The sequence below is a fragment of the Balaenoptera acutorostrata genome, chromosome 13 (genome assembly GCF_949987535.1).
Source record: "Balaenoptera acutorostrata chromosome 13, mBalAcu1.1, whole genome shotgun sequence".
Taxonomy (NCBI): domain Eukaryota; kingdom Metazoa; phylum Chordata; class Mammalia; order Artiodactyla; family Balaenopteridae; genus Balaenoptera; species Balaenoptera acutorostrata.
Window position 1 is genome coordinate 78,074,420 of NC_080076.1, and position 18,824 is coordinate 78,093,243.

The 18,824-nt window shown below is 46.2% G+C and overlaps 1 protein-coding gene across 1 annotated transcript in view; it reads left to right on the plus strand.

Annotated features, from left to right (window-relative positions):
- The window catches only part of RPH3A (rabphilin 3A), an 88,742-nt gene extending 72,544 nt beyond the window's left edge, over window positions 1–16,198 (plus strand). The window contains exons 15-21 of the mRNA XM_007170889.2: window positions 838–947; window positions 4,739–4,865; window positions 6,925–6,981; window positions 7,696–7,850; window positions 11,064–11,145; window positions 13,048–13,144; window positions 13,949–16,198. Coding sequence (XP_007170951.2) covers window positions 838–947; window positions 4,739–4,865; window positions 6,925–6,981; window positions 7,696–7,850; window positions 11,064–11,145; window positions 13,048–13,144; window positions 13,949–14,079 — 759 coding nt within the window. The 3' untranslated portion in view covers window positions 14,080–16,198. The remainder of the gene's footprint in view (window positions 1–837; window positions 948–4,738; window positions 4,866–6,924; window positions 6,982–7,695; window positions 7,851–11,063; window positions 11,146–13,047; window positions 13,145–13,948) is intronic.
- Window positions 16,199–18,824: the final 2,626 nt, after the last annotated feature.

Sequence of the window (18,824 nt, forward strand, 5' to 3'; positions counted from 1 at the left end):
AATTTGACATGGATGTCCTAAAAACAAGGCTGCCTATATACTTGGTTACATGATCTTAGAAAAATGCCTTTCAGAAATCTCTGCAAGTATCAAATGCCCCATAAGACAAAAAAGGACACACACACACACACACACACACACACACGCACGGGCACATACACACTTTATCTCACTCTTTTTTTGTTTGGATCAAGGAAAGACAGTCCCACCTGGCCATGGCCAAACTGGTTGGCCACTACTCCTTCTAACTCCCCAGCGACCTTTGCTTCTCCTTGACCCACTCCTTTGCCCGCTCCTAAATCCAAACCTGCTTTGCCAAAGAATCCAATCAGTCGTTTACATGTTAGTATGAATTAGATTTCTCACCAGGCCACCAGGTGCATTTCTAACCTTCTGTCTTAGAGTAAAATGAAAAATTTTGTTCTCTCTAAGGAATTTCAGGCATGGAGGATGCTATCTGGGGAAACAGAGGGGACCATCCCAATATCCCCAGAAATTATTTCTTCACTGCCTAGGAATGGGAGACTCTCATTTCTGCCTCCCTGGCCTAGAAATAATACTTGTTCTCAAAGAAAAATATCTTTGCTTTCTAATCTTTATGAAGAGTTCAAAGAGTGGGCCCAGTGCCTGGAGGGAGGGCTGGCCCAGTATCCAGTGTTGGTGATGCACCCTAGAGGATGACCCCACTCCCTGAGAACATGCATTTGGGAGCAACAGAGCCCCTGGACACTCCTGAGGGAAGTGGACTCCTAAGTCACCCACCCATCGCAGATGAGCCCAAGGGATGGAGCTGCAGGGCTGGCTCCCCACTGAGACAGATGTCTGTCTGGGTTCTAGTCCAACAAACTTCGTACGAAAACCCTGCGGAACACCCGAAATCCCATCTGGAATGAGACTCTGGTCTATCATGGCATCACGGATGAGGACATGCAGAGGAAGACCCTCAGGTGCCTGCCGGGAGGGTGGGCAGAGAGGGGCCTGAGGCTGGGCAGACTGAGGCATGCGTGGTTCCTGGGGGCAGCGCTTTGAAACATCTCAGAGTAGTTTTTTGTTTCTTTTTTTCTTCTAAAAAGCAATATATATTTCTGATAGACACTTTTGAAAATACAGATAAGTGAAACTGTTAACATCTTGGTGTCTGGACATTTGGGTTTAGCGTGTGTCTATATTTGTGTGTATGTGTTTGTGTGTGTGTGTGTGTGTGTGTGCGTGAAAGTTTTTTTTTTTTAATAAAGTTGAGTGTTTTTAAAAGTTTATAAAAATGGGCCATCCTATTAAGTAATCAACCAGTTTCACTTAATATACTGACGCCACTTCATATTATTCTACAGTGTATTAAAGTGCATTTTAAATTACATAAGTAATAAATGAGTACATTGTTCTTGTAAAGAATTATTGAGAAAACAAAGCTGCTTTCAAATGTTAGTCCCCTCCCTCAGCCTGGGTTGCCTTTCTCCTTCTGTGAGTGTGTGTATATTCATATATACATACATACACTATACATACATATATATATACTGTCATTTACAATATAAGAAATATCATGTTGAATATATCTGGACCTTGCCTTTTTTCTTAACAATATATCTTGGGGCTGTGGCCATGAGAAGACATTTAGATCTACCTAATTTTTAACTGCTTCAGCGTACTCCATAGCATGGGTTTATCACAGATTTTTTTAATGTTTTATTATTAAGTGTTATGAATATACAGAAAAATATAGAATATAATAAAAACAAATACCCATGAACCCAATACTCAGTCTTTCAAAAATCTTAATATTTGTTTTATTTGCTTCAGCTCTTTTTGTAAGGAATAAAGCACTACAGATGCAAATTGAAGCTCCTCTTGTATACTTCATCCCCCACCCCCTTCTCTTCTTTCCTCCCCAGGGCAAAACACTATCCTGAATTCTATGGGTATCATTTCCAAGCGTGTCCTATGCTTCAGCTACTTAATTATGTATCTATAAACAATATATGGTATTGTTGGCATGTCTTAAAATTTTATGTAACTGTTCACCACTTTATCCAGTTCCCTGTGGATAGACATTTAGATAGCTTCTACCTTTTCTCTATTACAAACAAATTTGCAGTGAACATTCTTCATGCTTCCTTGTGTTCATATGAGTATTTCCTTAGGACAGAAACCAAGGAGGAATATCTGCTGGATCACAGAGTATGGGGTGTGGGTCTTTTTAATTTTGCAAGGCATACAAACTGGTTTGCAAATGGGCTGTTCCAAGTACATTCCTATCAGCTACAATATTATTTTAAGGAGACATAAACATTTTTATTGCAGTGTAATAACATCCATTTAGAAAAGTGCACACAGAAAAAGTGTACAGATTGATGAATTTTCACCAAGTGAACACACTGGGTTAAGAGAACAGAACATTCCCAGACCACAGAAGCACTCCCCTTGTGCCCCCCCTTCCAGTGAGGACCTTTTCCCCCAGGGGATTCACTACCCTAACTGCTAACAGGAAAAATTAATTTAGTCTAGTTCTGTACTTAATACAAATGAAATCATACCACATAATTCCTGTATGTCTGTCTTCTTTCAGTTAATAGTATATTTGTGATACTCATCCAAGTTGTTGTGGGTACTTGTAGGTTGTTCTTTCTCATTGCTATTTAGTATTCCATTGTGTGAATATAACACGATATTATTTATTCATTCTACCGTTAATTGGCATTTGGTTGGTTTTCTGTTTGGGGCTATTACAAATAGTGCTGCTGGGAACATTCTAGTAGCTATTTCTTGCATACATTTCTGTTGTATATACACCTGGGAGTGTAATGGCTGAGCCATGGTGTATGTATATGTTTAGCTTTAGTAGAAACTGCCAGTTTTCCATAGTGATTGCACCAATTTACACTCCTACCGGCAATGGGAGTTCTGGGAGTTCCAGTTGCTTCACATCCTCATCAACACTTTTCCATTTTGGCCACTCTGACGGGTGTGTAATGGTGTCGCATTGTGGTTTTGCATTTCCCTGATGAGCAATTACAACATCATTTTCAACGCATACTGTTACATTTTTAGGGTTACTTCATAATTTTCTTAAGAAGTTCCCCCATTATAGAATACTTATGTTATTTCTGCTTTTTCACAACTATAAACAAAACTGTGGTAAAGATCTTTGTAGTTACGTATTTTTTCACTTACGTCTTCAAGGTAAATTCCTAGAAGTGGCATTACTAGGTCAAAAATGGTGATTATTCGTGAGTCTTTGGAGACATTGTCCTGCAGAAAGGATGGTGGTGTTTACACCCCCACCGGCTAAATGGAGACAATTTCTCTCTCCAGTTGTGTACAGTGTGGGGCTCAGCAGGAGGGTGTTCTGACCCTTCAGAACTTTGAACCTTGTTCAACAAATGTTAATGGCCAAGAAGCAAGGTGCTGTTAGTTCCTATCTGTCCCCCATGGGGGGAAAAGTCCTTTCTTCCTCTTAGTATATGTCAGGATGAATTATCATGCCTCGATTGGTCCTTTTGGCCTCCTGAGGGACCTTTCTCATGACCTTCCCTTTTTTGTGCCTCTGGTCTACTCAATGCTGTGCAAAGTAGATAGCAAAAGACAATATAGTGTTCTGGAAATCAGGAGCTTCAAATTCTGGTTCTGCCCCTTACTGGGGAAAAATTATTCAACCTTTCTGGGCCCCAGTCTCCTCTCCAAAGTGGGAAACTCAGAGGTCTAGGGGGAGAAAGAATTAAATGAGAAGAGTCAGCTAAGTTCCTAGCCTAACTTTGCAACAGATGATGCTGAAATGACCGTAAAGTAAATGTAAAGGGGGCTGAACTTCATTAATCATCAGGGAAATGTATTGGGTTGGCCAAAAAGTTCGTTTGGGTTTTTTCCACAACATCTTGTGGAATACTAATAAATTAATACTACAAGGAGATACCATGGCCCACTCAGAAAGGCTAAAATTAAAGACCGACAAAATCGAAGCTAGAATGAAGAGCAACCAGAACCTGCATAAACTGCTGGTGGGAGTGTAATTGGTGGAATCACTTTGGAAAACTGTTTAGAAGTTTCTACTGAGGTTAAACTTGTGTGTAGTCCATGGCTCGGCAATTCTGCTCCTACCTAACAGAAATATGTATCTGTGCATGTAGAAAAGACATGAACATGAATGTTCCATTGCAGCTTTATTCATAACAGCTAGAAATGGCTCAAAACCAAATGCCCATAAGTAGCAAAATTATTACAACATATTTACACAATAGAATACTATACAACCAAAAAAGGGACAGATAACTATTGACATGGATGAATCTCACAGACATAATGTTGAACAAAAGAAACCAAATGTAAAAGGGTCTATACATCTGATTTAAATGTAGGTCAAAAACAAGACACTGAATCTTGCCAAGAGAACAAGATAGTGATTATCTTTGAGGGAAGTAGTGACTAGGAGGGATCATGAGGGTCTTCTGGAAGCTGGAGTATTCTACATCTTGATCTATCTGAGTGGTAGTTGCATGGGTGTATGCAAATTCAAAAATCCTACAAGCTAGAAATTTAAGATTTGTGCATGTTATTGCTTGTTAAGTTATACTGTGATCAAGGAGAAATTGAAAGTACCTGGCCTAGTGCTCAATAAATAGGAAGTTGTATTATTCCTGTGCACATTACACATTCCTTGCCAGCATCAATCAGAGCTCTTGGTACATAGTAGGAGCTCAATATATGCTCTTCTTTCTTTCTCCATCCTTTATGTCAATCGCAGGATCTCTGTCTGTGATGAGGACAAATTCGGCCATAACGAGTTTATCGGTGAGACCAGATTCTCGCTCAAAAAATTGAAGCCCAACCAGAGGAAGAACTTCAATATCTGTCTGGAGCGGGTGATCCCAGTGAGTGCCTTTGCCCCAAGGGTTCAATGGGGAAGAAGAGTTGGAGGGGTGGATGCTGCCTTCTTCTGGGCCTGTAAAGGATGTGATAGATCTGTAGGGTGCCAGACAGGAGAGGGGCTGTGGCAGCTGTTGGAGGGAGGGTGAAGATTTCAGGTCAGAACATGGGGGGTTGCATCCTGGCCATGCCTTCTACCAACCCTGTGTTAGCATCACTTCTGAAGGTCAGAGTGGTTTGGCAGGGTGGCCTGCCTGGGTTCAAAGCCAGCTCTGCCATTTCCCTGCTCCCTGGCCTTCACCAAGGGTCTGAACTATTCTGGGCCTCAGTTTTTCTTGTCTCTAAAATGGGTGTTACAACAACACCTGCCTCATAGGAGGCAGAACCTAGTACCTAATAAGCACTCATAAATTAACTGTTGTTATTATACTAAATAATACTTCCTTACCCACCTGTCGGTCAAGAAGTCATAAAGAATCATAGAGAGACACAGGAGACAGGATACCATAGCGCTTAAGAGCATGGGCTCTGGAGCCAGACTGAGTTTGAGTCCCAGTTTCTGCCACTTATAGTATAACTTGAGTCAAATGACTTAACCTCTCTGTGCCTCAGTTTTCTTGTCTGTAAAATGGGGTAATATAGTACCAACCTCATAGGGTCTTTTAAGGATTAATGTAAAAGTACATGTAAAGCATTAAAACTGTTATTGTTAGATGAGATACTCACCTTTTGAGAAAGAACAAGAACCAAATTGAGGTTGTCCAATTGGGCTACACCTCAGAATCAACTAGAGATTTTAAAACCAGAGCTTTACAAAATAGATTCTGTGGGGGATCTCCCTGGATATTCTGACTTAGCAAGATAAGGTGAGACCTAGCAATCTGTATTTTTAGACATAATCCAACCTACCCTTTTTTACGTCTGAGCCACCTGGGGCCCAAAAAGAGGAGCGAGTTGCCAAGGTCATACCGCAAGTCAGTGACTGTGTTCTCAGGCACCAGCCAGAGCCCAGCTTTCTTGCAATGACCATCGTGCCTGCTCCCCCTGGGCAGTGGGCCAGCACCCCATTGGGAAGCCATGGGGGGTGGGAGGGGGACTCCTGCAGCATCCTCCCACCAGATGGCCAGCCTGAGGATGGACTATCTGTGTGCTGCACCATATTTTATAGCACAGACAAAGGAACAAGACACAACAGGGAAAATTGCAAGGAAGAATTTACACGGAATGCCAGGCTCCCAATAAATCATTAGACGTGTCTAGGAATGAAGCCTTTCCTCTGGGTCTTTGCCTGGTAACAGTTGGCTCTTCAGGCTTCGTCATCCTTCCGTCACTCAGTGAGTCCAGTTGGTCAGCACAGGGGCCAGGACCCCGTCTGAGTCTTCAGCTCCTGGGTCTGCCATCTCGCTGTGATGGACGCAGCCAGCCTCAGAGGCACAGAGGTGGCAGGACAGGCCCGCACTGGCCCCAAAACCCTGCTGATCACCTCCTTTGCTCTTAAACCTCCCACACCAACTCCCCTCTTATGCCCCACTAAGGACAGGGACCTCATAAGCTCTGACCCCTTTCCTCTGGACATCAGTTTTCCTCATTTCTAAAGTGAAGAGGTTGGATTTAACCAGTGCTTTTCACATTGTGTTCCCCAGAGCCTTAGAATCCTGCAAAAGGGCCTTAGGAGACATGGGGGAAGAAGCACCTGGTGGCCCCTGTGCCACTTCAACCAGAGCAGGCAAAATCTTATCTGTTTTGTGCATGGCTACTTTGCCACTTATTGGTTGTGGCAAGTGGTTTAACCACTCTTGACCCTCAGTGTCATCATATGTAAAATGGGGGTAGTAATACAACCTACATCAATAGGCTGTTGTGCATTAACATGGTCTCTCAAATGGTTAGCGTTATATACATTTTAGCTGAATGGGGGAAAGCTGGAGGGCCACAGAAGCTTGGAGAACCCATCCTCATGGCTCTGGATGCCAGTGGAGGGGAGAAGGGGTTTCTGGTCTTTCTTGTGTAGGGAGATGAGCCCCACTGACAATGTTATTTTTCCTTTCTGTCTCCTTCCTCAAGATGAAGCGTGCTGGAACCACCGGGTCAGCCCGAGGCATGGCCCTTTATGAGGAGGAGGTGAGCGCTGAGTGGGTATTGAAGCCACAGTCAGGGTCTGGCATCTCCCTTTTCTCTCCCTCCCTGGCCCCTTTCCCACTCTTTTACTCCAAACCACCTGCCTGTTGGTTCACCATGAGAGGTGCCCTTGCCCAGGGCATTAGAACATGAGACCAGGAGCATGCTTTTCACACCTGGAGCCCCCAAAGTGGGGGAAGCCCCATCCTCTCACACCTGAGAGACACCCTCGAATTCCTTGACCTTGTTAGCAGAAGCTCTGCTGGCAATTCTGCTGCACTAGAGCAATGCCACGCTCCCTCCATGGGGATGTAGGGCAGGTTCTTTGAGCTGTGTGTCTGGCAGAGGCTGGAGTTTGGCTTCACAACCATGCCCTCGGCCCCAAGGACTGTACTTTTGAGAAAACTGAATGGGTGGGGGGAGTCTGAGCTGAGTCACGTTGGAATCAGGGTGAAGCTCAGCCTATGATCAGAGTCAGGGTCAGTCCGTGTCTAAGTCAGAGTAAAGCCATTGGCCCCCATGTACCTAGGACTGGGCCCCTTGGCTTTTCATCATTTGCTCCTCCCTGGAGTCTGGGGTGTCTGCTGTCTGTAGTGCTGATTGCACTAGCACTGGCCCAGCTCCTCCTACTTTCCACAGACTCTCTTTAATGATCACCATCCACGTTGCCCGGACCCCTTCCCTCCTAGGCCCACACACCCTCTTCTCCTCCTGCAGCAGGTGGAGCGTATTGGTGACACAGAGGAACGCGGCAAGATCCTGGTGTCCCTCATGTACAGCACACAGCAGGGAGGCCTCATTGTGGGCATCATACGCTGCGTGCACCTGGCGGCCATGGACGCCAATGGCTACTCAGATCCATTCGTCAAGCTGTGAGTCAATGTCTGGGGACTATAAATGAGCCCCAGAGGGGGGTCCTAGATCCTTGCAAAGAGAGAACCAGAGAGCTTCCCCAAGATCATTGTACATTGAGGCCCAGAGAGGGCAAGGAACCTGCCCAAGGTCACACAGTGAGACGGATGCCCAGACCTGGTGAGTGTGAGTCTGGAGTCTCAGTCAGCCTGGTATGTCACCCACCCATATGAGAAGTTCTGTGGCTCTTCTCCTGTGGGAGAGGGGTGGTCGGCAAGGTTACAGTAATCCCATTTGTAGCCCCTGGGAATCAGCAACACACCCCTCCAGAGTCCAGAGCCCCACCACCAAAAAAGCAACCTGACTTTTTCTGGATTCAGTCTGGAAATGCTCAAAGAAAAGACCTTAGGCTTTGGGGTTATTCCAGTTATCTCAATCATGGGGAATAAGAGAGACTTTGTGTTCTGGGTCCTCTGAGAAGATGCCAAGAGGGGATTAAACAGAGGAGAAATGCCTGTGTGAGGGAAAGTAGGGGGAGAGTCAGGGGAAATGGGACAGCAGTTAGACGGCCATTCGAGTCTGACCCTAAGTGAGGGGACGAGGGAGGGAGGGATGGGTGGAAGCATCCCAGATGCAAGTTCAGCAAAGCCATCAGGAAGTCCTCAAGCCAAAATTGGCCATCACATGAGGCCCATGTCTCCTAGGAGTAGGCCTGCCATAGGTATCCCTGCCATGTTCGGTAGTCAGCTGGGAGTGTGGCTTGGCACAAACATGGCATGGATTTCCAAGCGCGGCAGCTGGGGCCTTGGTCATTTATGTTCCCTGTAGTTGGAGGTCCTCCAGGCACATTCTCCAAGCTGCCATTGTATCAGACATGGGATGCACCTCCCATCTCTGCCAGCTACCAGCTGTGTAACTATAAGCAAGTTATTTGATGTCTCTGAGCCTCGGATTCTTCATTGGTAAAGTGGAGAAAACAAGTCCACCTTTTTCCAAGAGTGCCCATAAGGCTCAAATGAGATATCATATAAAAGGAATAAAATTACGCCTGGTACAGAAACATTTAGCTACTCTGAATAGAATTCTGCCTTGCTTGTGGCAGTAAAATGTGTGTTTATGTGGTGGTTGAGAGCCTGAGCTCTGGATCCAGACTGCCCGGGTTTGAATCCCAGATCCAATAGTCTTCAATATTCTCCAGCTGTGTGACCTTGGGCTCATGCCTTAACATCTCTGGGCCTCAATGTCCTCATCTATGAAATGGGAAGAGTAATATTGGTCATTTGGTCCTGTCCTCCAAGAAGCAGACACCAAGACTAGATGAGATGCTAAGAGATTTGCTGGGGACAGCGCCTGGGAAGGAAAATTGAGAGAGAGCTGGAGGAGGACCATAGAGACAACAGGCCTGGTGCACATCTGCTTCCTGAGGGGTAGTGGGGAGATGGTTGGGCAGGAAGAGTCTTAGACTGCAGTGCAGTTCTGTGTAAGTTTCAACCACTGTGGTGGGGAATCCTTGAGCGCAGTCGCCCATTAGAGGAGCCCCGCATCTCCCAGAAATGGGGCTGCCTACTGTCGCTGCTGGCTCAGGTACTGGCTGAGAGCAGCCTGTGGGGAGCATGGCCACATGAAAACACAGTGGTGAATTCAGAGCCCAGCAGCTTGTCAGTCTCCCCCCTGCAGTTGGAGATCTGAGAGATGCATTTTCATGGAGTTGGTGCTCAATAAATACCTGCCATTATGGTTATAAATAATTACTATCACTATCTTACTCATGGCAAAGAGTGTTTATTAATGATCTCTCCAACCTGGGAGACACTCCTTCCCCCATCCCCACTGCCTCTGACAATAGAAATCAATGCTTCCCTTAAGGTCATGGCTACAAATGAGGCCACAGTGAACTTTGCTCCAGATTTTCTTTGAAAGAGGATTTTAGTTAACAAAAGAATACACATGTCTGGAATGCGTTTGATTTCTAGGAGTAATTTGGTGTAATTTTCTAATTTTCCCATATGGTCCAATAGAGAACATTAGCTCCTGGGCTCCTGTCCTGTACTCCATTGAATCCCAGACACATGCAAATTGTTTTTCTTAAATAACTCTCCCCACCACCCCTTCTCCCATCTACCCAACCCTCCAGAAGAAGTAGAGTTGCAGTGGTCACCAGTGAATCGCTGCCCTGGTGGGCATTGTAAAAAAGAAAACAGGAGATCGTTAATCAATTTAAGATCCAATAAAGTTTTTTAAAGTCAGAATTGCCCTTTATTTTTGTTCAGCATCTGGTACCTTTCAAATCCCCTTTTGTATCTCTTCTTTCAGATTATCCTCAAAAGCAGTTCTGTGAGTGAGAAAGAAAAGTTTGCCTTCTTTACAGATTGGGACGCTGAGGCATACCAAAGTTACACTCATGTTGAGAGTTGCACAGCTAGTGACAGCTTGCATCAGAATCCAATTGTCCTAACTCTTAAGAGTTTTTATCCCATTTTATTTATTCGCCCAGAAAATATTGATTGAGCACCTACTACGTGTCATGCATTGTGTCTACACTGGGGAAGAGCCTTCTAGGCAGAAGAAATAGTCTGTGCAAAGGCCCTGGGATGGAAAGGAGAGTGAATGGGGTGTGGGGTGAAGCAAGTGGCACAAGATCAGGCTGGACAGGAGCAGGGACCCAACCACGCAGAGCCTTAAGGCCACATTAAGGATACTGAACTTCACCCTGAGGTCAAAGGAGAGCCATGGAATAGTTTTGAACAGGAGACTGATTGTAATCAGATTTGCATCTTGTCCCTTTTGTGCATACACTCATCGGCTCCCCAGGACCTGGGGGCAGCTTAAGAGATAATCAGTAGTGAAGCCCCAGGCACCGTCATCCAGGTTCTCAATGATCCATTGGGAGAAAGTCCTAGCTAAGAGCACAGACTCCAGAGGCAACAGCTGGGTTGAGTCCCCAGCTGTGTGACCAGAGGCACATGTCTCAACTTCTCTGAATGCTCAGTTTCCTTATATGTAAATGGGTGGTTGTACCATCTAGGGTTTGTTGAGGGTTAAATATGCATAAGGTGCTTAGGTAATGCCTGGCACCAAGTAGATGCTCTGATGCACATTGGTCATTATTAATGTTGATTCACTTTCTGATCTGTTCATTATTCTCCTGACACTGGGAGGACCTTTGGGGTCATCAAGAGGCTGTTCTTATTCATTAAACTTCATCCATAATGGCCTCTCATGTCTCCTCTCAGCTGGCTGAAACCAGATATGGGAAAGAAAGCCAAACATAAGACTCAAATTAAGAAGAAAACCTTGAATCCTGAATTTAATGAGGTAAGGCTGCCCCATTTTCTGCCATGCTCTGGGATAGTTCCTATATGTGAGGGAGGAACAAATTCCCTGCTAGAAAGTTGTAAAGCACACACACAAAAAAAATTTCTTACATAGATCAGCTTGAATTATCTAAAGAAGAAGGAATGAGTTCCTCATCATTGGACGGAATCAAGCCTAAAACAAAAGCCTATAGATTGGGAATGTCATAGGGAAGACACTGTATTTGGAGAGAGAATGAATTAAATCATCTCCAATGTCTTTACCAACTCTAATAGTATGTAATACTGATATTTGAGGAAATAAATAGCGGCAGTTGTCCCCTTTCACCCACCCAGTTGGCACTGCCCTCTCCCTCTCCCTCTCCCTCTCCCTCTCCCTCTCCCTCTGCCTCTCCCTCTCCCTCTGCCTCTCCCTCTCCCTCTCCCTCTCCCTCTGCCTCTGCCTCTCCCTCTGCCTCTGCCTCTCCCTCTGCTTCTCCCTCTCCCTCTCCCTCTGCCTCTCCCTCTCCCTCTGCTTCTCCCTCTCCCTCTCCCTCTCCCTCTGCCTCTCCCTCTCCCTCTGCCTCTCCCTCTCCCTCTCCCTCTGCCTCTCCCTCTCCCTCTGCCTCTCCCTCCCCCTCTCCCTCCCCTCCCCCTCCCCCCTCCCCTTCCCCCTCCCTGTCCCTCCCCCTCCCCCTCCCCCTCTCCCTCTGCCTCTCCCTCTCCCTCTCCCCCTCCCTCTCCCTCCCTCTCCCTCTCCCCCTCCCTCTCCCTCCCCCTCCCCCTGCCCCCACCTCTCCCTCCCCTCCCCCTCCCCCCTCCCCCTCCCCATCCCTCCCCCTCCCCCTCTCCCTCTGCCTCTCCCTCTCCCCCTCCCCCTCCCTCTCCCCGTCCCTCTCCCTCCCCCTCCCCCTCCCCCTCCCCCTCTCCCCCTCCCCCTCCCTCTCCCTCTCTCTCAATCCTCAGGTCTGTCCAGTGCATCCAGTCCTGCTAAAGCCACTGTCTAGATACCCATTGAATGTGCTTATTCCTCTGTATTCACACTGTGACTTGTCAGTCATCTCAATACTCAATTGTTGAGCACTAGGTTATGGTCCAGCCACACAGCTGTTAGACAAAGCCATAAAAGTGGTGATGCAGAAAAAAATTAAAAGTAAAAATAAAGTGGTGATGTAGAAAAAAAAAACTGCTAACATGCAAAGTTGGTTTTTACCATATGTTATAAAATGGAAAAAGGAAGCCACTGTACAGTATATTCATATTATATTTCTATAATACAATATTCAAATATTTCATATGGTATAAAATTCAAATTAATATTCATATTAATTTTTCAAAACAGACACCAGTATGGTCACACATGGGGAATGTTGACAGTGGTCATTCTTGGGTAGATAGATAACAAGTTTCTGTTTTGGGTTTTTGTGGGCTTTTGTTTTTTTTTTGCTTCCTTGTTTGTTTTAAAGATGAACATGAATGAATTTTATGATTAGGCAGAAGAGTTACTGACAAAATCAGATTATCTGAAAACATAAGCACCTAACCCTCAACTACCTTTAATCTGTGAACAATGGAGCGGGAGGAAAACTGCTTCAGAAGCTATCAGAATGGAAGGACTGAGTTCATGGCTATCTGGCTTTAAGGAAACTTGACCAGGACCAGCCCTCTTAGAAACACCCCACCAGTCTTCCCAACTTCAAGCAGAGTCATTGAAAAGAGAATTATAGGGCCTGGGGGGCTTTGTTATACCAAATGTTGGTTGAGAGGGGATCATCAGGCCTGGGGTAAAGGCCCCTTTGATTCCAGATACCCAGCACAAGGTCCTCCCCTTGGTCCATGAACCCCTAGGACTCAGCCTCTTAGCTCCCGATGCTGAAGGCTCAGAGAACCCTGTCACTCACATGTCTTCCTCTGCTGCATCTAGGAATTTTTCTATGACATCAAACATAGTGACCTAGCGAAGAAGTCACTGGACATCTCAGTCTGGGACTATGACATTGGCAAGTCCAATGATTACATCGGTGAGTGCTCCCAGCTCCCGGGGAAAACCCTATCCTCTATCCTCCCAGGAGAGGAGAGCCTTACCCAGGGATGCACAGGGTTGAGGGCACTGCTTTACTTTGGTAATTACATTGTCCAAACGCTAAGTTGGGACCCATGGTCCTCACTTGGGTCCAATTTGGGTTACAAAGCTGGGAAGATTGGATCATGATTGGTTATTTGCTGAACAAATCACCTCCAGCAGAATAATTAAATTACAGAAGAGTGGAGTGTGTGGCCTCTGCAGAAAATAAGGTGCAAAGGAAGTCTCCTTAATCTATTTGCAAGTCCAGAATGAAGGTTCTACTGTTCCCAGTCCCCCTCCAAATAATGAGGAAGAACAGTCATTACAGGTGGAGCAGGGAGGGAATTCCAGACAATGGATACAGCATGAGCAAAGGTGTGCAGGCAGGATTGAGCAGGGTGATGAAACTGACTCTTTGGAAATAGATGATGAGTACCAGAAGTAGTGAGAGAGAATTTCAGTGAGTGCAGTGGTGACTTAAAGAAGGTCTTAAAAAATAGACAATGAAGTTGTGACTTGATGCCACAGTAGGGAGCCATTGCAGGTTCTTGAGTAGGTAGTCTGTAGGCAGAGAAAGCCAGTAGTAGTAATAACATGATAAGCACAACCTCCAGAGAGAATGGATCCCAAGTGGCTGGAGGGAGGTGGGTCACTGCTTGGTGGCAGTTTTTCCCCAACTAGACATTTGGGTCCAGAATGAGATTCCCATGCATGCCTCCACTCTGACCGCCTGCCCCTATCTTCCCATCTTGTCCTCCAGGAGGCTGCCAGCTGGGGATCTCAGCCAAGGGAGAGCGCTTAAAACACTGGTACGAGTGTCTGAAAAACAAGGACAAGAAGATCGAACGCTGGCACCAGCTACAGAATGAGAACCACGTGTCAAGCGATTAGGATGGCGCCCAGGTCCCCACCTCCATGCCCCAGCCCATGCCCCGTCACCCCACAGCCTGTCCCAGCTGCCCATTGCACTCTGGTCTCTCTTCTCTACGCCTCCCCCAAGCCCATCACTCCTGGAGCCTGCCTTTGCGGTCTCCCCCGCACCTTGGACATTGCCACCAAAAACCCCCCTCTCCTCAATGCTGCGATGCGGGCTCTGAGCGCAGCCCCTCTCTGATCCCTCCAGAATGGAGCCATAGGGATGGGGATGGGGAGATTTTCACAAGGAGGCTGTTAATTTAACAACCTCTCAGCCTGGGTAAATTACAGAGGCTCTTCATCATTTAGGACTGTTTTTAGACCCTCCTGGCCTTGGACACACGCACATAACACACACGCACACACACACGTGCACAACTTGTTTCCTATGTCGCATCCACCTATACCCTCAGTTGTCAGCAGAGCCAGACAAGGCTGTGAGGATAAGCATTTGGGCAGAAATAGAGCATCCCGGGTCCCTCCACCTCTTCACATCATACACCCCAATTGCCACAAAGCAGACCCCCATGTTTAAACTCCCCGGTGACTAGGAACACACCCTCCTGGCTCCAGGTGCATCAAGAAATGACCATGCAGAATACCCAAAGGAACTGGGTAGCCCCCCCTCTTTCAGGATGTCCCCTATTTGCTTCCTAGCAGAAACTAGCTCCCATTCTCTACCACCCACCTCGCCCCTTCTCCTCCTTCCCCTTCCCTTTGCCCAACGCCACGTTCACCTCTCCCTTCCTCACCCTCTCACCTCTTCTCTCTGCTCCCACCTCTCGCCCCTTCTCCTTTCTCCCTCTCTGAGGGGGTAAAATAGCAAAAGCAAAAAAGTGTATCTTAACACAGCCTCACCTTCTCACCTCCTCTCACCAGCCTCACCAGCAAATGCTGAGAAACTGGCAAAACCCTGAACTTCCATGTAGGTCTGCGCTTCTACAACCACCCACTTCTCCCCTTGGTAGAGCCGGGTGTCCTTGGGCCTTGGGCTGCTGCTGGCGCTGCCCTGGGTGCATGGCAGCATCCTGCAAGCTGTGTAGACACCCCGTAGAGGGGCTTTCTCAGCCCCTAGCCTCCCCAAGTGGGCGCAGAAGGTGTTTAAACCAGAGGTCTGGGTTCCAGGGGGCCTCTCCAAAGCCCCTAGCCCTTCTCCTTCCTTTGCTCTTAGCTACATGAACAAATGACCCCCCCTGCCCCCCCCCGACTCTCTTGCATCCTGTCTCTCACTCAGAATCGCCTCTGGTCTCTCTGTCTCTCTATCTCTTGCACCCTCTTCATTGTGTCTGGAGAACAAAACACCATCATGGACATAAAACTTTAGAGAGTGACAGATCCTGACACCAAAGGCTTTTGTTCCATCATGAATTGTTCAGTCTTTCTTCCTAAAAATTAAAAATAAAATTTTTTTTTTCAAAGGAGGTAAAGGCAACGAGGACAAACATTTTAAGGTTCAGGGTCAGGTCATCTTCAGTGCCCTGTGAGAAAGGTTTGATTTTTCCCAATTTCCAGTAAGTCTTCCCCTATGAAAATTGCCCCCCCCTCTTTCCAATACCCCACCATTATCTATAGAAGTAGCCAGAGGGACACTAAAACTCTCACTTTCTCCAAACACACATCTTTTAACTTTCCATTTCGGGGCCCTCCACCCCTAGCTCACTTGACAAGTCATTGGAAGTCATTGATTTCTTGCCTTGAATAACCGTTTTCTAGACACCAGGTATTTCGCCTTCTCCACGACGGCCAACAGATTCCTGGCTGCCATCTTCCCTCCTGACCCTCTCTCTCCAGTGGCCCCCTTGGTGCCCACTCTCAGCCCACCTCCTGTTCATGGTTTGCCCTTAGGAGAAAGCATGCTGGCTGTGTCTTCCAGGCCTAACTCTGGCATTGGCGCTGGACTCAGCATGCGGCTAGCTCACAGTGCCTCGGTCCAGGCGCGCCCCCTCCCTGACTAATGTAAACACCTCTGCTAGAACACACATACACACACACACACACACACACACACACACACACAAACACACGCCCTCTGGTGCATGCAGAACCGCCCATCGCCTTTCTTTGTGATGATGTAGCCAAAAATAAAGTAGGAATATCCAGGAAAACTGATGGCCTGGGTTTTTCCTCTCTGGTTTCTGGAAGCTCTTTCTCCCCACCAACATACATGATGTTACCTGGATAGTCAGTAGTTAATGAGCATCTACTATGTTCCAGCTACTGGGGATACAGCAGTAAGCAAGGCAGATGCGGTCCCTGCCCCCGTGAAGTTTGCTTTCTGATGGATTTCATCTTGGAAAGGTGGGCTCCAGCCAACTTGACTGACCTCACACCCTCCTGGAAGAATGCTTTTTGCTGGTGTCCACCCAATAAGAAGGCAGCATCCTCATCTTTTCCCGACTAACCCAACCTTGGGGAAAACTCCCTAGTGGTTGTGGAATCAGATAATTTCAAGGCTGAAAGAGACCACAGAGTTGAGCCAGAGCCTAGTTCAATCAGCTCACTTACCTGACAGATGAATAACCCAAAGCCCAGAGAAGGGAATTGGCACTTCCAACATCTCATGGCTGCAGTGCCAGGAAAGGAGCTAGATCGTAGGACCCCCTGTGCGATGCTCTTCATGTACCGATTATAAGAAGGCAGATCACCAAACACCTCTTTTATATTGAAGCACTTTCCATCCTGCGATGAACCTTTTCAGAAATGACCCCTCACTTGAGATTCTCAACAGTCCTGAAAGTGAGCTAGTAAGTAACTAACTTTCCGGAAGGATTTTTAAACTCACTACAAGTGAGATTTTCAGCTTAAGTCAAAAGAGCTTAAGCAACCCATCAGGAAGATTGGTTGCTTCTCAGAAGGAGCTGACAATTCCATCCAACAGAAACTTCTCTTCCATGCCAAGTTTTCTCACTCACAAAAGGGTGGCTCTCACTGTTGGGGGCAGAAGTTGGCATATTAGAATCACCTGGGGAGATTTATTTTTCAAACTACCCATGCTCTCCCTGCCACCATCCCCCCTCCCTGCAGATTCTGCTACACCCTGGGGACCAGAGGTATATTTGAAAATATTTCCTGGTTGATGGTTTGGGCTTCCCACCTCCATCGTGACTTTGCAAACCACTGCCCTAAAAGTCCATCATTTTGCCTACGATTCAGTCAGCTACCACTAAGTGGAGAGGGGTGCCAGTTAGGGCCACACAGGCCTCTCAGAATGGCAGTAAACCCTAGTTGTCACTCTCTTTCCTGTGCTCATGGTGGATCACTAATCAATATGGCATTTTTCCCACAGAACCCACTAGCAGCATCTGCATCCTTCTCAACACAGCAGTCTACCCCTGGCAGCCGCCACCCGTCAGTCATGGGCAGCTGAAAGAAGCCTAATTTCCACCTCTGAAATGGTTGATCTCCTTCCCTAGGCATGGGATATGCTTAACAGGCTGAGATGAATACACATGAGGAAAGTTTTCATAAATATCAGTACACGTAACTTGACGAATTTTCTTTTTTCCCCACTGAAACCAAACATAGCTTAAGAGGCAACGTGGTGTGGTAGAAATCACCTGACCAGAAAAGCACACCAGCTTGTTAATCCACTCAGTGCAACATTCAGATCCTGACTGTCAGTCACTAGCTGTGGAACCTAACCTCTCTGAGTCTCGGTTTCCTCATCTGGAAAATGGGGACAGTATGTGAGCTTGAGCAAGTCCCTTCCTCCTGTGGGTCTTCAACTGTATAGGCAGGACATCATTTGTAGTCCCCTGGGCCCACAAATAATGCTTTCATTTCCCAGTCATTCAAAGAAGACCTAAACCTCGTTGAGGGCAGATCCCCTGACTGCAGTCCTGCATTATCTGTTTTGCATAAAACACACAAGAATGAGCCATCTATAATTTCTTGTTCTGTTTCTTTAAAGAAAACAAGAACGTAAAGTCACCTGCAAAGACATGAGGGCCTAATTCTGGATTTTTCCAATTATGCCCTCAGTTCTTTTAGAGTTGTCTCACTCATACCTAATTCTCTACACTGTTTTACGGCACTAGGCTTTATTACATCTTTCCAAAGAATTCAGTGCTGGTTTTCTAAGGACAGATAGCTTTCGCACTCATGCTGGATTTGTTTACGTATATTTTGTCAAAAGTATATATTTCATTAACAAGTACGATTGCCCAAAAAGCATTTGGGAGCAAACAGAATCCCTGATAAACATACATTCCAACTGTATGTATAGAGTGTCACATAGACGAATGCCCATCCCCTTCATGGTCCCACATGCCTTAGGCATAAGTCAATATGTTATACAGAAGGAGTGGGGAGTGTCAATTAATTGATGAGCTGGTTAAGAGAAGGGTGATTCAGAAAGATAGCTAATTGTCACTGACGGACTGCTTCACCCAACAACAGCAGAATACACATTCTTCTCAAGCTCACATGGGATATTCACGGAGATAGACTACTGTCTGGGCCATAGAACGCACCTTAACAGATTCAAAAGCATAGATAGCATACAAGGTATGCTCTTTACCACAATGGAATTAAACAAGAAACCAAGAAAAGAAAGATCTGGAAAATTCCAACATCTTTGGAGATTAAATAACACACTTCTAACACACACATGGGTCTAAAAGTCTCAAGAGACATTGAAAAAATATTTTACACTCAAGGAAAAGAAAAAATAAAATTTAGAGACACAGTGAAAGCAGTGCTTAGAGGAGAATTTTTAGCAC